This window comes from Pogona vitticeps, chromosome 3, assembly GCF_051106095.1.
Source record: "Pogona vitticeps strain Pit_001003342236 chromosome 3, PviZW2.1, whole genome shotgun sequence".
In the NCBI taxonomy this organism is placed as follows: domain Eukaryota; kingdom Metazoa; phylum Chordata; class Lepidosauria; order Squamata; family Agamidae; genus Pogona; species Pogona vitticeps.
Genome location: NC_135785.1, coordinates 24,134,137 through 24,156,045, shown reverse-complemented (window position 1 = coordinate 24,156,045; position 21,909 = coordinate 24,134,137). Strand labels below are relative to the sequence as shown.

Sequence of the window (21,909 nt, the reverse complement as noted above, 5' to 3'; positions counted from 1 at the left end):
GACAACATTTTTAGAAGAGCACATTCATACATCTCAGAAAATTTCCCACAAAAAGTTGATCGGTATTCATCTATTTATAGTTTTCCTAGCTTCTGCAAAGTCTCATATGTACAGGATGGAAAAAGAGATGTGAAATGGTCCAACCAACATAAAACAACACAGCATACAAGGAAAGTACCAACATTCATTTTATTGGAGATAACGGGTGGCATCAAATGTTTATTTCCAAAATGTAAAAGGTCTTATCAATTTTTTTCGAAATGGCAGTTTTAAAAATGTAAAACTTGTGTGTTTGTGTATACATAAATTTTCCTTCTACCCAATTCTCTACAGCGCTCCTAGAAACTTAGTGACAAATCAGTAATTCATAAGATATATTAAAAACAATCTCTAAAAGGGGAGAGGGGGACAGAAAGGATGGAAAAAGAATAAGAATAAAAGTTCTAGGAAGATACAAAAAAGAATTTTTCCTTTTATGGAATCTCCCCCCCCCCCAAAAAAAAAGGTATTTAAGGAGGCTCAGAAGTGGATAGTGGAAGGTTTCCCCTTGTGCCACAAAGATTTATATAGAAGAAAAATTACAATACTGATTTGGGAATATTAAGAGTAGGTGCTCTACACCTTTGTAAAAATGTTTACACCATTATAAACACAAGCACTGTCTTCACTTAAAAATTATTTTCTGGATCAATAAAAAAGCCACTTGTAGATCCCAGTTCTCCTCCGGATCCATCTGCAGACTCTGAAGACTCTTCCTCAGTGGAGCAGTCATACTTCACTTTCAAAGGCTGCTCAAGCTTCCAGGTAACACGCATATGACAGGCAAGAGACTACAGTGATGAAAAAAATTAGATGAGTACTCATACAGCACCTCTGAGTGTTAAAAGCGGTCACCTTTCTCAGTGCAAAAGGACTGACTTTCAACAGAAGCGCACAGGACTTTAGTGTATGTTTGAGAGGCTAAACCTATACAGAAGTTACCTCTATTATCGAGTTTAGGTTACGTACCATTCCACCCTGAACACAGTTGATTCTGATTGTGGGTGCTAAGCAAGGTCAGCCCGACTTAGTATTTGGATGGGAAACGATCTGGTGATGCCACAGATCTTTCAGTAAGACAGACTAAGAAAGAATCCTGCCCTAAAACCCTAGAGAGCCACGGTTGGTCAGAGGAGGCTTCTGATCCTGGCCAGTGATTCATACAACAGCTTTGCAAGATTGCTCTTACTGCGGCCACACTGTAGGTGGAGTGCTGGGTCTGAAGGACCACTCTATGAATTCATAATAGAGATGTAGCAAGGCCTTCCTAAATGTGCTAAACTTTTCAAACCTCATTATAGAAATTGGAAAATTACTAAATAATTTCACTTTTTAATAGGATAGATGGCGTCTTAAATAAAGATGTTATGAGTATTCACGGTAACCTTGTCCTCAGTGAAACAGAGTATCTCAGCACATCGAGACACCCTTTCAAGACAAGACAGAAGACTTCTGTCGGCTGCTACAGGATTTTTTGCACTTCCATGAAAACAAAAGACTATTTTCCTTTTGTCAGCAGAGGCATTAGCAAAAGAGGCATTTTGTGCAAATTTTATTCTTGCACAAAGTGCATTTTTTCACAAACAAAAAAGTCCACAAAGTATTTTAAAAAAATAATGCAGAAAATGCATTAAAATGCCTGTATTTCCACTGGTGGAAGAGAACTTCTAATGTTTTTCATTTTCACTTCCAAGAATGAAATAAGTGAAGATTTACATGATAAATAGTGCAACATTCTTACCTCTGAAAGACTGCTACCAAGCAGGACAGAAAAATTAAATTCAAGTGACTCATCAGCTCTTCCCTGTACAGAAAGGAAGTTAGAATGAAGGTGGTCAGTCAAAACTGAAACTGCATTTTAAAACATTGTGCTACCATTCAAGAACTGCACTTCATATTGTGTTAACATTACACCAAGTATGTTAAACATTAGATCAAACACTATAGTGGTGCCTCGATTTACGAACGTCCCAACTTATGACCAATTCGAGTTACGACCAGCTCCAGCCACAAAATTTTACTTCGACCTGTGGCTGGAGCTTCGAGTTATGATGGGAAAAAGGCAGGGAGAAAAGGCGGGGAATTCAAACTGCTAACTGTTGGTGGCAACGAGGCTGCTTCTTTGTAGCTCTTTCACCCCAGCAGTTAGAGAGTGTGCAATCGGAGGAGGCTTCAGACTGCCTGGTAAAGTGCTGCTTTCTGCTTTTTAAAAAATGCATGTTCTGGGTGGGTTTTGCAGCATGGTTTTGGGCTGGGGGGGTTATGTTTCTGTGCTGTGATGAGTCTTGCAGAGTTTGTTTGCTTTTGGGGGGTTTTCTTCGTCCAGAAAGAACAAATTAATCACATTTCCGATGGGTCTTGCGGTGTTTTTGTGATTTTTTGGGAGTTTTTTCGGCCAGAAAGAATTAATCACATTTCAATGCATTCCTATGGGCTTCGAATTACGACCATTTCAAGTTATGACCATCTTCTGGAATGGATTAAATTCGTAGAACAAGGCACAACTGTGCATTTGTAGTTCTACTCATTTATGGGTATTTCAAACTCCTTCAGTGAAAACATCCCCCATCACCACTCTTTTTCAAACTTTCCAAGTGCTGTCAAGATGTCCCAAAGGAGCATTTTATATCTTATCATTTTCCTCCTTCAAACATGCACAGGGCTGCATTGGGACATCGCTCACTGCCTTTGCATCGTCTCAGGTGTGACTTCCATGCATTGTGCTTTATTCTTCACACCCAGTTTTGCCAGTCCTGAAAACAGATGTTTTCTACGTTCTATGGCAGATCACTCTAGAACAGGGATAAGGACCTGTGAAATGCCAGATGCTGTTCGACTACAATTCCCATGATCCCTCCTTGTTGGCTATGCTGGCTGGTGGAAACTGCAGTCGAATAACATTTTGCGCGCACACACTTCTAGAAAAAGAGTCTTCCTCCTCCTGATTTAGGCAGCAAACTGGCATACGCCTACTTGGGAGCTGTCACCCCTAATCTCAATAGATGTTATTTGGAGTGAGTGTTTTTAGAAGTGCCTATAACAGCCATTCAGAGACACAGAGCTGTTCACAACTGGTCCTATTCTCACACTCGGCTTTTCCTATGAGCCATAATGAACATGGGATTGTGGGAACTGAGGTCTAAAACATCATGAAAGCTACATGTTCACCATCCTCCAATAATCCAAGGACAGCTACAAAGAATGGAGGATATCCTTCCCCTTCATTAGTTGTTCCTGAACTTTCAGGATACTTTAAGTTAATGCTACAAAACACAGTTTAGAAGAACTGGCAAGCCATATGAGATTTCCATTAAAAGTGCATCTAGAGTACTTAAGACACTGAGATACCTGAATGGTAAGCAAACTGCTGTTGGTACAGAAAACTGTGGTAAAGCATTTGCATTTTTGTGCAATTTTACCTACCCAAGAATACTTCGCATCCTTTACTTGTGTCAAGAAGTAAGTCGTGTCTTCAGTTGACTTCTCCCATGCGATGTAACTGCTGCCAAGAGAAGCCAAAGCTGACACGAGGTTGAGGGAGGGCTCACTGATACCTGAAAGGGTCCGAAAGAGAAAATAGTGTCAAACACATGATAATGAGCATCTTTCACTGAAAGCCAATACGGGCTTCAGAAGCTTATTGTATGTTCTCAGACTTTCCTGCATATTGTATGCCAGAGGGCAGAATTCTATTGATTATTTATTTACACTGACATTAAGTGCAATGGTATAAACTGCAGCAGCAAATGGTCCGTACTGAAAAAGCCTCCAATGAAATGGCTCCCTAAAGGAAGCCACAGCCTTGAGTTTACAAGAATTGAGCGTAGGCTGTTAAGGACAGGACATGCCAAGGGTTGTCATAGGTTGGAGGTGATCTGATAGCACAGAACAACAACCAGGAATCACCACCTGTATTCCTTGTCACAAGCCAGTTGTATGACATGGCACACAAGAAGGGATACAAATGGTGACCCATTAACTAGCAGTAATTTACCACTGCAGTTTACACCACTGTTCCTAAGGTAAAGGTAAAGGTTCCCCTTGACATTTTAGTCAGTCGTGTTCGACTCTAGGGGGCGGTGCTCATCTCCATTTCCAAGCCGTAGAGCCAGCGTTTGTCTGGAGACGGTTTCCGTTGTCATGTGGCCAGCGTGGCTATACATGGAACGCTGTTTACCTTCCCACTGAGGTGTAACCTATTTATCTACTCGCATTTGCATGCTTTCGAACTGCTAGGTTGGCAAGGAGCTGGGACAAAGCGACAGGAGCTCACTCCGTCACGTGGATTCGATCTTACGACTGCTGGTATTCTGACCCTGCAGCACACAAAGGCTTCTGCGGTTTAGCCCACAGCGCCACCACATCCCTATGGTGGTGTAAATAACTAAGAGGATTCTAGCCAGTGTGTTTTTATTTTCCCAATGGCAGTTTTTTAAAAAAAATCAGATGAAGAGCCTATCACTTCAGCTAGAAACATTGTACAGTGAACTCAGAAAAACTGAATTTGTTGTTGAAAACACCACAATGGCCACCTGGGAAGAATTTTGCTGCCATGAGAAGAGGATGTTCATGATTCTGAACCTCAATGAGGACGTCATCTCCTCCAAGTATGATTACTAACATGGCTCTAATTGACTTTTTAGCCAATTGTGGTACTAAAATGTATTCTCCTATTTTGCTGAGGTGAAGACTGGGACCTTGCTTCACCTTGATCAAACCTACAAAGAAGCCCATGTGGCCTTTTCTAAGCAAATCCACGAGGGATAGGGAGCCAGTCTTAGATCTGGAGTTCAGGGGGGAACTGCAAATTAACCCCTATGTTACCTCTGCCTCATGCAGAATCTAACCTCCATTTTATTTTGTTGGTAGTCCTGCTTCAGGCACCATGGCCAGTACATTTGGCCCTGTTTTTTTTTTAACTATATGCCTTAACTCAGGCTTTGTATTATCCTTGCCTGATGAAGAGTAGTGGACTACTTGAAGGTTTGTCTGATTTGTATCCTGCTCATAATCCAATAAAGGGCACTGCCAAGCTCTAACTATGTTGCTATAAATGGATCACATGACCTTTTTAAAAAAAATCCTGAAAAGATGTTTTTGAATGGAGGACAAATAGTACAATTTCAGGGAGGGGAAGCCAGGCACAAAAGGCCGTGGCAAATAGTTTAATAATGACATGAATGTGGCCAATATCTAAGCCACCATTAAATTATTTGCCACAGCTTTTCCAAATGTTGGAGACTGTTTATTCAAATTAAAATTGTTTATTCAAATGTTCATGACACTGCTGTGGAAAGGTGAAAGATACATGGACATAGAAATTAATGTATGTGGCTTAGAAAAAAAGATAAAACATCTGCTAGATTGACGAAGGCAAGAGCCCAGAATTTACTTCCATAAAGCCCTTCCAAGCATCCCCTTTCAATCTGCATCACAAATAGCTGTACCCTCTTCTTTCTGCAGAGGGTCAGATAAAAATAATGGCGGGGAAGGAGACTATTAGAGGAAAATCAGACACACCTTTCATGCTTAGGTATAAGCCATAGTCTTCCTGGAGACGTTGATCGTGGTCTTTGTTGCGTATACAGTTGATATCAACCGTTGGCTTGGGTTTATTCTTCATGTAGAACACAGATGCAAGGCATGTCCCTAGGTTTTGCTTAATAAAATAAAATAAAAATAAACAAATGTAGCCCTTTACCTCCAAACTAACAATCTGGTTTTAAAAGAATGAATAGTTTTCATGTTAAAAACCAGAAATGTAGCACCAGGGCAAGGCACCTTGGTTTAAAGGAATACCACACATTCTATGGTGCCATTGTTCATGTTTCAGAGGCAGCGAGATGCCCCCACCCCTGCATAGGAGGTACCTATCCAGGCACAGGTAGCTTCAGCTAGGAACCGTATGAACTGTGCCCATGCCAAGGGTAGCAGAAGGGATTACCCTTAAAGCACACAACCTGCACAGAACCCATGATACAAAAACAGGACACAAACAGATTAAGAAACAAGTTGTAGCCGTAGTTTTTTCTCCGTTCAAACAGAACAGAATTAACTAACCCCAAAAGATAGATGGGGGCCTATGAGGGAAATTCCATTTTATGTTAGAAGCTTACCCCTGTCTGAAGGTCTTTTGTAGAAAACTGAAGGAAATATTTTCGCCCAACTCCTGGAATAGTCTGAAAGAGAGAGAGAGAAAAAAAAAAACATTGCAAGGGCTGCTAAAAAAGAATACAAACTAGAAATCACAACATACAAATGAAGTGATAATAATATTGTGTCAAGATGTTAAATTCTGAATATATGGAGTGCTAAAAAAATATTGAGAGGAGTGTAGAAAATGCATTCCTGAAAATGCACACTTTGTTTTTAAAAATTAAATTTGAACAGCAGCATATTACAAGCCACTGCAAAACAATTAGCTTTCTAGGTGAGTCTGGAAGCAAAGTTACTGTACAATAACACTGTAAAAAGTATGTATTTTACAAAAGATAAAATGTTCAAACAAGGGAGAGAATTGAAAAGTTATTGAAATATACTTCTGCCTTCAACAATGCTGGGGTTAGTGGTAATGGGCCCCCGTGTAGTTCAAAACCTGTATATAATCATTATATCCTCCCAAATGTAATTATAAAGCATAAACACATATATACATACACACGCACCTCCCTGACTTGTGCCAGCCTCCCGGCATGCCCCAGCACCCTTCCTGGCTGCCACATGGAGCCGCCATGCCAGGAAAGGGGACCAGCTGGGCTGCCACCATTAGACTGGGTGCCACTGCACTACCACCAATAGGGACCTTAGTAAGTCTGAAACACACCTTTTCCAGGCCACTTCCTGAAGACAAACAGCAGCAAAGTATTTATTTATTTATTTATTTATTTATTTATTTATTTATTTATTTATTTATTTATTTATGTTTGTTTGTTTGTTTGTTTGTTTATTTATTGGGGGGATCCATGCATAACCAAAAACATGCTGCCTGGACCCGTGCAATTAATTCAAGGCAGAAGTGTAATTGGTTTGTATTATCTTGCAATGTGTTAACATGACCAGCAGGTGATGCTTGCAAATCAAGTAACTTGCTCTACCTCTAATTTAGTCCTAGTGCAACCTGCTGGCTTTGCAAATGCTAGTCAAAATAATAATGCTAATTGTCATGGTGGCAGCTTGCCAGATTCTGATTTACAGGAGCTGTCTTTTACAGGAGTTGTACAAGCAATTAAAATGTCTATTATACTTTTTTTCATTATGTATCAAGTCCCGGTAAGTTACTACTGCAGAAGTCAGTTGTTCACAGTTGAAGGGAAATGTAAACATCTGAGAGCAATATAAATAAAGGGAGGCAGGTGACTCATGCAACAACACAACACACCATGCCACACACATGCAATGGATACCAACAAAACAGATGCCAAGGCAGCATGTATCTCAGAGCAGAGCAGAGGAGGACATCATGAATTTTGCTCCATAGATGCATACTGGCTTGGTTGGATGAGCAGTTAGAATAATTTTATGTGTATCCAGTAGTAAGTTCTAAAGACTAAAGCTTACTTAACGTTATAATGATTTTCACTTTTTAATACTATATTTTAGAGTTATGTTCTCTACTTTTCTGTGCCTTTTTAGGTTATAAGCTTCTGCATGTTTACAATGTGGTTAAAACATTATTTTTTGTATTCAAAATGCCTAAACATACCTGTAAAAAAAAACATGGCAAAATTAAAACATTTTTCCCCCAGAAAGCTCTTAACAAGCCATCCTGTAGCAGAAGCTGTTGGGCTGCTTGCAATAGGACTGCAAAAGGAAAGATACAGGTAGAGAACTAAACAAGATTCAGCGAAGCTCCAAAAATCTTTATAAATACGGCCATTGGAAGGACGATCTTGATTCAGGAAGGATTTATGCTCGGCGCAAGCTAGTTATCGTAGTTGTCTCTGTAGGAGCTTCCAGAGTAACGGTCCCCATAACCTCCCTGATTCTTGCTGCCATAGTAATCTCTGGATCCACCATAGCCACCACTTCTGTTGTCGTAACGACCACCTCCATATCCTCCGCCGCCTCTGGAGAATCCACGTCCACGTCCTCTTCCTCCAGAAGAGCCACGGGAAGATTTGCCAGCCTGGTCAACTCTGATCTGATGCCTATCGACAGACTCTCCATTCATGGCTCTCATGGCATCCTTAGCATCTTCAGGACGGCAATAGGTAATGAAACCAAACCCCCTGGAACGCTGAGTCTCTCTGTCTTTCACCACAACCACTTCTGCAATGTCTCCATAGGGGGAGAACAACTGCTCCAGGTTCTGCTCATTGGTTTCAAAACTGAGTCCTCCAATGAAGAGTTTTCCTTCATCTGATGCCATTTTCTAGGGGATCGAAACGGGTCCTGGAGCGATAGACACACAAAGAGCCGCTGGCCAATAAGCCTAGAGAGGACCACAATGGCGGCGAGAGAGGGAGAGAGAGAGAGACAAACGAGCGGAATGAAACCGAGGCTGTGCGGAGGCCACGCCCATTGTGTCCATTTTTTGTATTTTATTGTACATTTCTGCTCCAATATTTTGGGCTGAATTCTCACTTAAGTATCTGCCTGCAACATTAGTTTTCATATATTTTCAAGTATATGTGCCTACAGTTTTCCATAGCTGTAAGACTTCTGGGTGTTCTGAACAAATTTGAGGTATTGTAATGCATATGAAACATAGAAGTAATGTAGATAAATAAAGCTTGTAGAATTAGACAAACAATGATGCCTGAAATTATCTATAAAGGGTAGATGTCCCCCAGCCCAAACTAGATAAGATTTCCATTATCTCTATGTAAGTTCCACAAGAGGGCTCCTCATATAAACAGCAGTGACATTTGAACCTGTAACTTCCAGGCTCATGTCTGTAGATGCTACTTGAAACTGGGCTGTGGTTAGGATAGAAATTAAAGGAACAAGGCAAATACATTTTTGTTACGAGATACAGTACTTTCTACCCTTTAGTCTTAATTGCTGGTGAAGAGTTTGTTTTTCAATGGGTTGGGTGCTGTTTTTTATTTTTAATTTACTGTGTTTTGGGTTTTTGGCCTATTTTTATTTCAGTTTTATTACTATTAGCTAGCTGGGCTGGTGGGATCAGTCAGTGGCTTAGGTATCTGGGGATTTGTGACTCCTTGGAGAAAACCCAGCCTATTTAGCCTTGGGCAAACTGCACATTCTCAGGGTGCCCACAGAAGAAGGAAATAGCAAACCCCTTCTGTGTATTCTCTACCATGAAAACCCTGGAAAGGGTTGACATAAGTTGGAATCAACTTGAAGGCACAGAGTTATTATAAGCTACCTAAAGTACCATTTTTGACTGACAGGTGGGATGTAAGATTTAATAATACAGTAGGACCCCTGTGTCCATGGAATCAGTATCCGTGGTTTCACTTATCTATGGTCTGAAAATATTTAAAATATTAAAAGAAAATAATCCAGGGGAAAAAAAAACCTATTTTTGCATGTATTACCAGAACCAGCCACTAGAGGGAGGCAGATACTGTGCCATGAATACTTGTTTGTGAAGAATACATAGCATACTCTCTCCCACCCTCTAGTGGTCAGTTCTGGTAATGCAGGTACAATATTTTTTCTGTTTCTACCCCTTTTCTCATGTAATCAATCAATCAATCAATCTAGTGTTTACTTCTATGCATGGTTTTCACTATCTGCAGGAGGGCTTGTAATCAATCCCCAGCAACTATGAGTGTCCTACTGTAAATGGCCAACCACCACTAAGGATAAAACTTCATACCATGTTTAATTCTCCAGGCACATAACAGAAATGGTAAGGAAGGTTTGTTTATTCCTGACTTCAAAATCCATGGCTTGTGAAGCATCAAACGATTGCTGAAACCAAGCCAGTAAGCTGAATTTTTTAAAATACAAAAAAATTGCAGAAAATGTGTGATCTTAGATAAAGCGTTATACATTTATGTTGTGTCCCAGCTCCCTACCCCGCCTCCTCCAGGTGCTGCCTCTGAGTAGGCAATTGCTAGAGGGTGCAGGGGGCCAAATGGCCAAGATGAACTGCCAAACCGGCAGTTTGTGCCCTTTTCTAAGTAGAACACTTGAAATTACTGAAATCCAGTTTTTGCTTGATGATTTTTCAGTCATGTCAGTAGAAGTCTAACAGTACCAAACTGATACCCCTTTCCATGATTCTTTCTTACTTTTTTATGTATTTAGAAACTTTTAAACGACAAGGCCAGCACAGGCCCTATCATTTGACAGAGTGGAGGAACTGCATCGGGGACAGACGCTACAGGGGCCATCTGCCGTAGCCGCCCATAGTTCTGGCCTTTCCCCTCTGATGGAGATTAAAACTGTGTGTGCCTGCACCCCTTACACCCTATCACCAGTCTGCTAAAGTAAAATGCAACTGCCTATCCAGTCTGCTTTTGTGTAGAAAACAGGGTTGGGTATCCCAGCCTGGCCTTTTTCTCAGGCTGTAAAATATTTTGGGCTAACACCATGGAAGGCCAAACAATTTGGGGAGGTGGAACAGGGAGCATTTACCATACCCTGCTACTTGTCTAATGAACTGATCATAAATGAGAAAGGAAAAAAAGAGAAAGACTGAAACCCCAGGCTCTTTTAGAAACTCATGCTTCCACTCCTGATATAGTTCCAGGTCTTGGCAGATGACATGCAAGGTATGCCAGGGTCATCTCCTGGCATTAAGTCAGACAGGTTGGAATGAAACTGGAGTGAAAAAATTCAGATATTCCCAGGTTTGATTTCCATTTCATACTTCCAATTCACATGCAAAAACACAGAGAAGCCTGCAAATAGCCGCAGCCTGCCATTTTCCATACTCTGGACAGGTAATCAAACGCATGAGTGCACCGCAGTTCCCTAAATGTTCAGCCGGTGTCTGGAGCTGTGCCTTCAGTCACAACTCACTATACTACGTATACAGAGTCAGGGGTGACAGTATTTGTTTCTATTCTGTGAAAAACTGTACTGTCCAGTTTCCACAACACAAGCTTCTGCTAAAGTCATCCGGGCTAACCTGGCCAGTTGACATTGTTTACAGATTTTTAAGTTTAATAATGTATCTTTCACTTCTTTTAAATGCTTGGCCATTTAGAAAGAGGCTCGTACAAACAGCAGGGATCTGGTTCCTAAACTTTTGCTCATAGCAGCAAATACACCTCCGCCCTTCCTGTCGACCCCAAAAGGATGCCATTTGAAAGATAAGGAAGGAGGAGGAGGAAATTCCAAAACTGCTGGCAATGGCAAGTTTCAAGTTTGACAATAGACTGCCTGTTTAACAGTCTCTTCTCGAAAAAGAAACACGCTGAGGACTCATTTTACTTCTGCTGGATCAATATTTTATTACTAAGCAAAAAACAAAAAAAAAACCTGGGAGATTTTTTTTTACTTCAGACAGGCTCCTAACTATCACATCTACCTGCCAAATATTAGTTTAGGTGTATCTTTTATTTAAGAATGTTCTTATTTGTACTTCCATGTAGATGCCACATGATCAAGAAATTATGCTTCCACAAGACCAAGTTGAGATGGACATAATGCTAAAACTATGCATTAAGGGGGAAAAAGCAAAATACAGATACAAAGTTTAAAGATGTATTTCCCCTTCCCTTAAACTGGGTGTCATCAACCAGAGGTCCCTAAATGTTGCACAACAACTTTCACTGATCCACATTAGCCATCCTGGCTGTGGTCAACAGGAATTGTAGTCCAACATCCACAGGGAGGTGGGAAAGAGTGCTAAAACTATAGCTAAAATGATAACACAGTTTGTGCTGGTATGTTTACATGAACACAGACACACAACACAGAGCCCAGATGAATTAAAAAGAAATGCACAAACTACTTCTCTCCTGGCAATTGCAGCGAAGGAGGGAATTTGCAAGACAACTTTACTAAGGATGGCGAAGTCTCAGGTCAGAATGTAGCTACTGCTAATTAATATGCATGTGCGCGCACACACACTCCTGATACTATAACCAATGACTATAAAAATAGAATGACAACTCCCAGTATCTCTAGCAAGCATTATAATGATGTGCTGTCAAGTCAATTCTGACTTTTGGTGACCCTTTTCAGGGTCTTATAGACAGAGAGTACTCAGAAGTCATTTACCATGCCCTTCTTCTGGAGACATCCTGGGATTGTGCATCTTGCCAAAGGCCACGTGGGCTGGCTCTTCTTGCAGGAGACATAGTAGGGAATTGAAGTCCCAAGATCTGCCTTCCCAGCCAGATACCTAAATCACTCAGCTATCCTGCCATACTACATAGGTGCTAACTATGCTGTGAGATATGGACTTGACATAGTCTATGATGGTTATAGTTCCAAGTTTTGCACATCACCTTCATTCTGTGGTCTACCAAGATCTCTGATTCAGCATCCAAGTCCACTGCAATGCTAAGTGTGCCTAAAAGCACAAATCTAAGCAAATTTACTCAATGGGATTATTTCCTATGTTTGAGAATGCAGTTTATGCCCAGTAAAAACAATGGGCTAAGCTTGCTTAATTCTGTGTTGGTCAACGGCCACTATATAGAAAGTTAGGTGAAAAAAAGAGAGAAAGAATACAGTGCATGAGTCAAGAGACAGCTAATTTCTATTCGAGATCAAGTTTACATCTATTCTTTATTCTATTCCCACTATGTCACGGAATTAATTGGGTGACCTTGACAGAGTCAATCTCAGCCTGACCTAATCATATGGTTGCTGTCAAGGATAACGTCCGGGTGAGAAGACATATACTCATTGCAAGGAAGACAGAATATAATGTTCTTATTATAGTGTTCATTACAGAGGATATGATGCTGATGGTATAATCTGCATCAGAGCCAAACACAATTGTCTTGAAACAAAAATGCTACCTGTGAAAACACCATCTTGATCTGATGCAACATTTGTCAGAAGGAGCAATATTCACAAGTTGTAGCAAAAACATCACAGAGTTTTTGGAACCTTAAAAAAACACTAACTCTGGAGTAACAATGGTAATCTGTAGTCCACTGCACTAAAGACAACACAGACTCTTGAGATACTTTAGAGACTAACAGGTTTTATTCCACATAAGCTTCTGTGAACTGTAAACCACTTGCCGCTGAAATAGTGGGTTACAATCCACAAAAGGCTATACCACATAAAACATCCTAGATTTTAAGATGCCACAAGGCTCTCAGAAACTAAGAGATGTGTGATGGACTCAACTTTATGATCCATTAGCCATTAAGGTACCATGTGGTTCTTAGTTGTTGAAGCATGTACCTTTTTAAAAAGAAAACAAAGGCCTTAAATATGATTCAAGACTCAGCAGTGAATGCCCCACGGTTACCAGCTAACAACTGTAAAACAGCAACATTTAAAAAAAATAACAAAAAGGGCTTCAGGGCCTCTTGATGATTGGTAGGCATGGCTAAGCAAAGCCACTTCTACCAGACTTTCTCAAGCCAAATAGATAGAAAAGCATAGCAACGCCTGTAGCTGGCAGTGATTTATACCAAGCTGGCATCAAAGAGGCAGCCGAGACTGAATAGGGCTCTTTGAACACAGGGAATTGTATTGAGTTTCTGGAGTTCTTCCTCCTAAAGCTGTGGATTTTTGCCTTGGAAGAACGGCTTATGATCAAACTGCATTCCCAAAACATACTTTTGATGAAGTCCAAAGACTGACAATGTTAACAAACACTCTCCTTCAATCCCAGCCAGCCAGCTGGTTTGTTTTGTAAAAAATTTCAGAGACTGCATTCTCTTGTTTTTCTTCCTCTCCTGCAAACACCTCTGTAAAACAAGAGAGGGAGAAGAAAACATCACCCCAGGCTCTTGCTGCCTGCTTTGAAGGATATTTCTTCAGATTTTCAGAATGCAATACAAGACTGACAACTCGGATGGAGATGAGAGCCAGATCTTAGGATGCCGACAGCTTAAGCCTTGGCCTGCATCAAGTAGGATTGGCGAGTGGTCTTTGATGTGTTCACAGATGAGGTGCAGAAGAATTGTAACAAGAGACCACAGTTGATCTGTTATTTGAAAGCAGATATGCAGTCTGAAGCTTGGGAACATTACTTTTTCTTGAATGCAACTCCCAGAATCCCCAAGAAAACATAATTATAAAATCATGGACCCACTGAATATCAGATGCTCAAGAGTGACCCTGGGAGAAAGCTCTGTTTCTGGGGATCCCAGAGATCTGCTTGGCCACTGTGGGAAACAGGGTAACAAGTCTGGTCCTGCAGTTTTTCATGTGTTCTTACATTCTTGTCACGGAATGCATAAGGCTGTGTAAAAAGAGTGAGGCAGGTCTAAATCATGCATTTGTGTTGGTCCTTCCAAATGGTTGTGTGTTGTACATTTAAGCTGAATTATGCCCATTTCTGTGCACTCTTAATTAGGAGAGGGAACAGCATGCCCCCCCTTGAATAAACATCTGAATGTGGTGAAGGGGCCAAAGAAGCCGAGAAAAAATACCATCAGGAGGCTAGACTCTTGAGTCTGGAGTCAAAGCAGGATCACCCATGGCAGAATGGTCAAAGCTGAGGCACCACACTAAAATGCATTCATCATCTTCTGGAACAAATGGCCAAATCACCATGAGAGGACTGATCGTTCCAATAGTGATGGGAGTGAAGAAATTCTTTAGCTACTGGGCAGGAGCAGTGATGAAAAGTGATACAGTACTTGCAAACAATCTTCCACAGACAATGGCAGTACAGTGGGGTCTTGACTTAAGAACGGCTTGAGTTAAGAACATTTTGACTTAAGAACCACTCTCATAGGAAAATATTGACTTGACTTAAGTACTTAGATTTGAGTTAAGAACTGAAAAAAAACCACATGGGAGGCAGGGAAAGTGCAAAATTTGAACTTTAGTTAACTGTTGGCCAGTGAAAAGGGTGCCTGTCTGCTTCCTCACTCCTCCCAGCGTTTAGAGAGTGGATTGGGAGACAGTCTTCAGACTGCCTGGTACTTGTACTGCCTGGACTGTATTTTCCCTGCCCTCCCTGAACCTTTCTTGACCTAAGAAAAAAAGAAACAAAATATCCCCCTCTAGTGGTCGAAGGCAGAATAGCAGCTTCCCATTAGTTTCTATGGACGGAAAAGAGCAGATACGGATCAAATGGTTTTCAGTGCATTCCTATGGGAAATGCAGATTTGACTTGAGAACTTTTTGACTTGAGAACCACCTTCCAATACGGATTAAGTTCTCAAGTCAAGACCCCACTGTAACACTCAAGCTACCTCTTGATAGTATTGCATAAAAGGCAGCCACTTCTGAATATTTTATACCTCAAAAAATATAAAGTTAAAATTGAAAATAAAATGAGATAGTGCCGGAAGATGAGACTTCCAGGTCAGAAGACAATAAAATGGCTTCTGGGGGGAAAAGTAAAGGATATATACAAATAGCACTGCTGCAAATGAAGCAAGTGGATAAAGTTTATTTATTATTTTTATTTATATGCTATTTTTCTGCTTATAGAGATCCAGAATGCCTACAACATAATTCAACAGCCACTACACTTTAAAAAAAAGCTGAAAGGATGTCTAATTGGTGCTGTACATAGAGGTAAAAGAGAAGGCCAATGCTGCATTACACATATAGTTGGAATACAGAATGAGAAAACTATGACTCAGGGTAAGAAAGGGAAGTGAAAGATATTCTCAAAGCATTTGGAAGAAGTAAATTACCATGAGTATGATATCAATGGAGCCATTTCAATTTCCAGAGGCAAAATCTATCAAAATCCTAAAAATATGCCAACACATGGAGGACAAAGCAATGATCTACCGACAGGAAATATTCAATGTACATTTCAATTTCAGAAAAGAAGAAGATGCCAAATAATGTAGTAACTACAGGACAATTACATTAATTTTCTTTGGAAGCTAAGTGATGCTCTAGATTTTACATCAAAGATTCTTACCAAGAAATGCCAGATGTTCAAGCAAAAGTCCAAAAAGGAAGACACACTAAAGATCCTTATATGCTGACTACTGGATTATACCAAAAACTTTCAGAAGAAAATCACTTTATACTTTATACATTACAATAATGTTTTTGACCGTATGGGCTGATGATTGAACCAAGGTATGCAAAACAAGGTTGATAAAAATCAATGATTAAAAAAATTGTTTAAAATCACAATTTAAATTTTTTTAAAAATCATTTTTAAAATTTAAATCAAATCCTGCCTGATCTTTCATAATTTCAATTTCTTCATTGTCAACATTAAAACTTATATAGATCTGCTTGATTGCTTGTCTTTGCAGTTCTGCTTTGGCACTTTCTTTTTTCTCTTTAATCAGAAGTTGTTTCAAGTTATTGTTTGAAACATATGACCAGGAGAAAATAGACTTGAAATGATAACAGATGAAAGTGGAAATGTAGGATTACATTGCACATTAAAGACAAAATAATAACTACACAAATACACAATGAAGAAACAGAAGTTGTTGAAGATTTTCTATGCCTCATTTCAATCATCATTTACACTAAGAAATCAAAAAGAAGGTTGGAAATTGGAAGATCAGGTATGAAGGAAATAGACAAGATCCTTAACAGTAAGGATATGTTACTGGAGATCAAGGCCCAGGTCAATCATACTTTAGTATTCCTTATCAGTATTCCTATATAGTTGTGAAATCTGGGCAATGAAGAATAGCAGTGGGGGAAAAACTGATTCATTTGAACCACTGTGCTGGAAGATTGTTTTATGAGCATTTTTGGCAAGAAGATAAATTAGTGGATTCTAGACCAAATCAATCCTGATCTGATCATACCTTGGACATCTCATGAGAAGACATGACTCATCGGAAAAGGCAATAATAGTAGCAAACATAGAAGGAAAAGAGGAAGACCAAACATTACATGGATTAATCCAATAAAAGAAGCCATGATGTTTAGTTTGCAATAAAGTCGTGCCTCGCTTTACGATTACCCAGCATTACGACTAATCTGCTTCACGACAATGGTCTAAATAGGGGTTTTTTGGTTTTGCGATGATCGGTTCCCTGCTTCGGGAACCAATTCTTCGCAAAACAATGTTTTTTTAACAGCTGATCGGCGGTTTCAAAATAGTCGCCGGGTAATTAAAATGGCTCCCCGCTGTGTTTAGGGATGGATTCCTTGCTATACAGGCACCAAAAATGGCCACCGTATGGAGGATCTTCGCTGGACTGTGAGTTTTTAGCCCATTGGAACACATTGAACGGTTTTCAATGCATTTCAATGGGCTTTTTAATTTTCGCTTTACGATGTTTTTGCTTAACAGCTATTTTCCTGGAACGGATTATCACCGTTAAGCGAGGCACCATTGTACCTATAATCTATAATCTGAACTGCTGATCTGGAAGGAACCCTATGAATCACCGAGTCCAGCCCCTGTCACGGAGATACAGTGAGGAACTGAACTCCCAACCTGTGGTTATGCCGCCAGAGACCTAAGCCACTGAGTTATCCAGCAGTTCCAGCAGACCTGAGATGGCATAGTAATGATATGCCTTTTACGAGCTCATTGATTCTTCAGAATTTCCTAAAAGGTAGCCATGTTTCTTCCTTCCTTATTTATTTTTCTTTATCTTAATTTAGGCTTCCTTTTTCCTGATAAGAGCACTTTGTCTCAGTATGCAGACAACAATGTTTTTAGTACATGAAAGCTCACAAGGAAACATGTCTGTTAGCCTTTAAGGATCCACATTTTGCTTTTCGCCTTGCTTTCATCTCTTTTTTTCCTTCATTTTCCTCCATATAATTTTGTCAACGTTTATTCTAAAGGCTATCGCTAGGTCAGATGCTACTCCATGGGACATAACAGCAACGGCAAGGCAGCAGCATGAATTAGAATTTCAAGTTGCATGACTGTTGACAGAGGAAATTTATGTGCCATTATGATCCTTTGTGTAGGATAAAGGTGCTATTTATTTTTTTTTAATTTTATTTATTTATTGCATTTATATGCCGCCCATCTAGACATAGTCTACTTTATGCTCAGTCTTTTGCTATCTTCCTCTTCTACACCTTCCTGGAGTCCTGTGATTATGTATTTTCAGTTTCCATGTGAGATAATATCAGCTTGTTTGTTGTTTGTCCTTGTCTGTTGTCCCAGCCAGGAATTGCAGAGCTTATTATAATTAATCTGTTCTTGCATATATCTTTGTACTGTTACTGCATTTACTGTACTTCCACTCCGATACCAACTGCACTTGCTTATTATGTTAGCCACACTGGGTCTTCTCTTTAGAATACGGAAGCAGGGTTCAAATTGTATAATTGGAAAATTTAATCTCACGGTTCAATATAAACATCTCACGGACTTATTGTACTTTCTCCTCACTGGGAAAAAACAGAGCACTGCCCTTATTTTCTAGTGTTCTGTGTTTGCAAAAACATAGCTCAATGAAAGGAGGTCACTGCGGGTTTTCAACCTAAAACCTCAAGTTATTTGAATTAAGCAGATAAGGTGTTTTGCTCCCTCTCCTCTTTCCATGTATTCATCACCACTAGCGTAACAGCTTAGTGCTGGCCTGACTGCTTTCATTCAGACTGGCAAATAAAATTATAGTTGTTTCAACTCAAACAAAAGAATCAAAATAGTTTACTGCTGAGCTGATGTCAGAATACAATACCCATCTGGGGCACTCTGTATTAGCTGCCTCAGCCCCCCCATTGTACATCTTTGTAAGTGGTTCACGCAGGTCATCCTGAAGTAGTTTCTTTGCAAACAATGCTGGTACTGCCAATCTACCAGTTCCATCAATGAGTCAACAGATCAGGGGAGGGGGCGAGTTACTGTGGAATTCAAACACCACCCTACCAATTCTCAGTGCAAACTGCTTGTGCCTTTGGAAGCAAGCAAGAAACAGCAGCTTGACATTGTTAGGAAGCACTTATTTGCATGCAATGCCTGGATGATTCTAAGAGCTACAATTGAAGAAAGGAGCTTTTTCAAACTCTTGAGTTTCAAGCTGATAATGTAATCCAGCCATCCATTATCATTATGCAGGGCCATCATCTCCAGACAGAGGAAACCAGTTGTTTTTGAGCTTCTCATTGGCTGCCAAGCCTGGTTCCAGTTTTTTTTGGTGTGTGTGTGTGTGTGTGTGTGTGCTCGCTAACATGTCATCTGTCCCCCTTCCAACTCTGAACAGCATAAGGTAGTTAGATCAGACCACCATTTTGATTGATTCTTCTGCCTAAAAGGTCAGGGCAAAGACGGACCGTGAAATTTGCTGTCTGAAGCAGCACAGCAAAAGGCAGCCCTTACATCCCCAAGTTAAAGTGCACTTGATACCCAAGCCAGTATACCTGAACCAAACGAAAAACAAAACAAAAAACCACAGCAGCCTGATAGTAAGAAAGAAAGAAAGAAAGAAAGAAAGAAAGAAAGAAAGAAAGAAAGAAAGAAAGAAAGAAAGAAAGAAAGAGGAGCATCAGCAGCAAACATTTCAAGACACTGAGGTTAGTGACAGTAACACAGCTGCCATTCAAACTTTTTAGGTTGTCATTCCAGAGTAGTTTGCTGGAATCTTTATGTATTGTTCTATAACACATTAAGCAGATTTTTTTACCATGCTCAGGTGTAGCTCTAATGGACCTTCATCTACCCAGGCTCCCCAAAAGACATACTGTCACACTGACAAAAGTCACATGGATCACATATGATTAAATACAGAACAAACTGAATAGCCCACTTTTTTCTTGGCAGGGCTATTCTGCCATTGAAACAGTAGCAATCAGACCAAAATGTCTAAGTGAATCTTAAAGGCACATGGTAGAGTATTACCTGTTACATTTCTACCATGTTAATGGCAAAGTGATCCTGACAGAAAAACAAATGATGGCAATACTAGGTAAAAATCTGTCCAATTGCGAGTTTTAGATTCTATTCAAAAACTTTGGGGAGAGCACCACACTCCACTCAAACCTTCCCCAGAGCAACAATTCTCCTGGGCTAAATTTATTTTGAATAGGAAATAAACAAAGTTTCTTTTTAAAAGTAAATTGTCTAGAAGGTTTTTAATTGAAATAATATCAACTGTGGGTCCTGATGGTAATTTTTAGAGCACTGTCTTTTTAATTGTATTTTAATTCTTTAATCTTTTTATTGTAGTTAAATTATTGTAAGCTGCCCAGAGACCTTTGGGTAGTGTAGGTGGCATATAAATTAAATAAATAATGGTACAAATGCCCTGTCAGACCCACTAACCTGGTCCATTTTACACTTCAGTAAATGGGAACCATAGATTTTCAATATTGGTACGAGCAAAGAAGTTCCAGCCCCCCAAAAGAAGTTGTTTTAATTTATTGCAGCAGTCTGATTTAAGAATGGAAACCAAGCACTTCCTAACCCTTATATAAAGTGGACAGTGAAGAGAGCTGACAGGAAGAAAATGGATTCATTTGAAATATGGTGCTGGAGGGGAGCTTTGTGGTTACCCTGGACTGCCAGAAAGCCGAACAAGTGGGTCCTTGATCAAATCAAGCCTGAACTGTTGTCTCTGGAGGCAAAAATGATGAAACCGAGGCTTTCATGCTTTGGGTACATCACGAGAAAGCAAGATTCTATGGAAAAGACAATAATGCTGGGAAAGGTGGAAAGCAGCAGGAAAAGAGGAAGACCAAAAATGAGATGGATTAACTCCCTAAAAGATTTGAGATTACAAGAACTGAGCAGGACAGTTGAGGGCAGGACATTCTGGAGAGCACTCATTTATAGGTTCACCATAGGTCGAAGGGGAATTCACAGCGGGTATCAAAAAAATCCAACAAATAAATTGCATTGCCTGTCACTGCTTATTCTTTAGATTCTTAATAAGCCAATTCGCATAACAATTTTCTCCCTTTCCCCTTCTATTTTCCGATCGCACATCCATCCGTTTGCAACTGCACTCCCCCGCCCCCATGCCAAGTTCTCCCTCCAAAGCCACGGTAAAATAACCCCTAGGAAAACAAGCTTCTGGCCATTTGCAGAGTGCCGGGGCCCTTCTTGCGGAGCTCCGGTTCCAGGAGAGGGGACCTTGCCCTCCTTCCAGCGGACGGCCCTTTCCTTACCTTGACCGAAGCCTTCTTAACCTGCCCCGGCGCCCGGAGCGAGCTGGGCGACCCGAGGCGGTAATTGAAAGAGTGGACGGCCGTCTGGGCGACCCGCGCCAGTTGCAGGCTCGAGGGGTCGCGCGCGCCGCGGGGCGAGAGCAGCCGCCGCTGGTGGTCCTGCCAAATCAGTTTGGGCGGCGAAGGGCCCCCGTCGCCGCCTCCCGCCCCCCGAGCCCAGGAGGGTGAAGGGAGCACCAGCGGGAGGAGGAAGAGGAGGAGGGAAGCCGCCAGCCGCCGCATCCTTGGGGCCAGCCTTGGAGAAATGAGCCGGAGCGGCGCAGGCGGGCGCTTCAAGTACCCATAGCGCCCGGAGCCCTCCCCCGGCCTGGCTCCAGCCCCGGCGAGGAGGCGCCCTTCTCAGCAGCGCCAACTCCCCTTCCTTCCGCCTTTCCCGCTCCCTTCGAGGGCGTCTCGAGAGAGTCAGTGACCCCCGGGTCAAGAAACGCCCGGCGGCTGCGGCTGCTTCTGCCTGGCGGCGGCCCGCCTTCCCTCTCCTCAGGAAGGCGCGCGAAAAGAGCACCTGCTCCCCTTTTTTTAAAAATTCCCTTGAACAGGCTCGGATCCGTTAACTTTTGGGGGAAAACACCCTTCCTAGAATTCCCCCAGGGAACATTGGGGGGGAATTCTGTGAGGGGGAACTTCTCCCGAGATGGCGGCGTCCGCCTGGTTCAGCGAGTTGGAAACATTAAAGGCGGGGGGGGGGGGGACACGATGAAAGAACGCTGGTTTGGCCAACATGCCCATTGGGAGGTCTAAAAA

The 21,909-nt window shown here is 41.1% G+C and overlaps 1 protein-coding gene and 1 pseudogene across 2 annotated transcripts; both read right to left on the bottom strand.

Moving 5' to 3' along the window:
* Nucleotides 1–175: 175 nt before the first annotated feature.
* On the bottom strand, nucleotides 176–21,493 carry RARRES1 (retinoic acid receptor responder 1). The gene is made up of 6 exons (XM_020791814.3): nucleotides 21,109–21,493; nucleotides 6,156–6,218; nucleotides 5,560–5,698; nucleotides 3,463–3,593; nucleotides 1,781–1,843; nucleotides 176–830 (listed from the first exon to the last, which is right to left on the bottom strand). Exons 1-6 carry the CDS (start codon nucleotides 21,388–21,390, stop codon nucleotides 669–671), a joined length of 840 nt encoding a protein of 279 aa, XP_020647473.3. The 5' UTR covers nucleotides 21,391–21,493; the 3' UTR covers nucleotides 176–668.
* LOC144587789 (cold-inducible RNA-binding protein pseudogene) lies at nucleotides 7,878–8,533 on the bottom strand (annotated as a pseudogene). Its single transcript, XR_013542934.1, has one exon. The product of XR_013542934.1 is annotated as a cold-inducible RNA-binding protein pseudogene (transcript).
* Nucleotides 21,494–21,909: the final 416 nt, after the last annotated feature.

Coding starts and splice junctions, on each gene's coding strand:
- RARRES1 (XM_020791814.3), bottom strand. CDS start 21,390: ATGCGGCGGCTGGCGGCTTCCCTCCTCCTCTTCCTCCTCCCGCTGGTG. Junction 1,844..3,462: donor AGGATGCGAAGTATTCTTGG/GTAGGTAAAATT, acceptor CTTTCTGTACAG/GGAAGAGCTGATGAGTCACT. Junction 831..1,780: donor TTGGTAGCAGTCTTTCAGAG/GTAAGAATGTTG, acceptor TCATCACTGTAG/TCTCTTGCCTGTCATATGCG.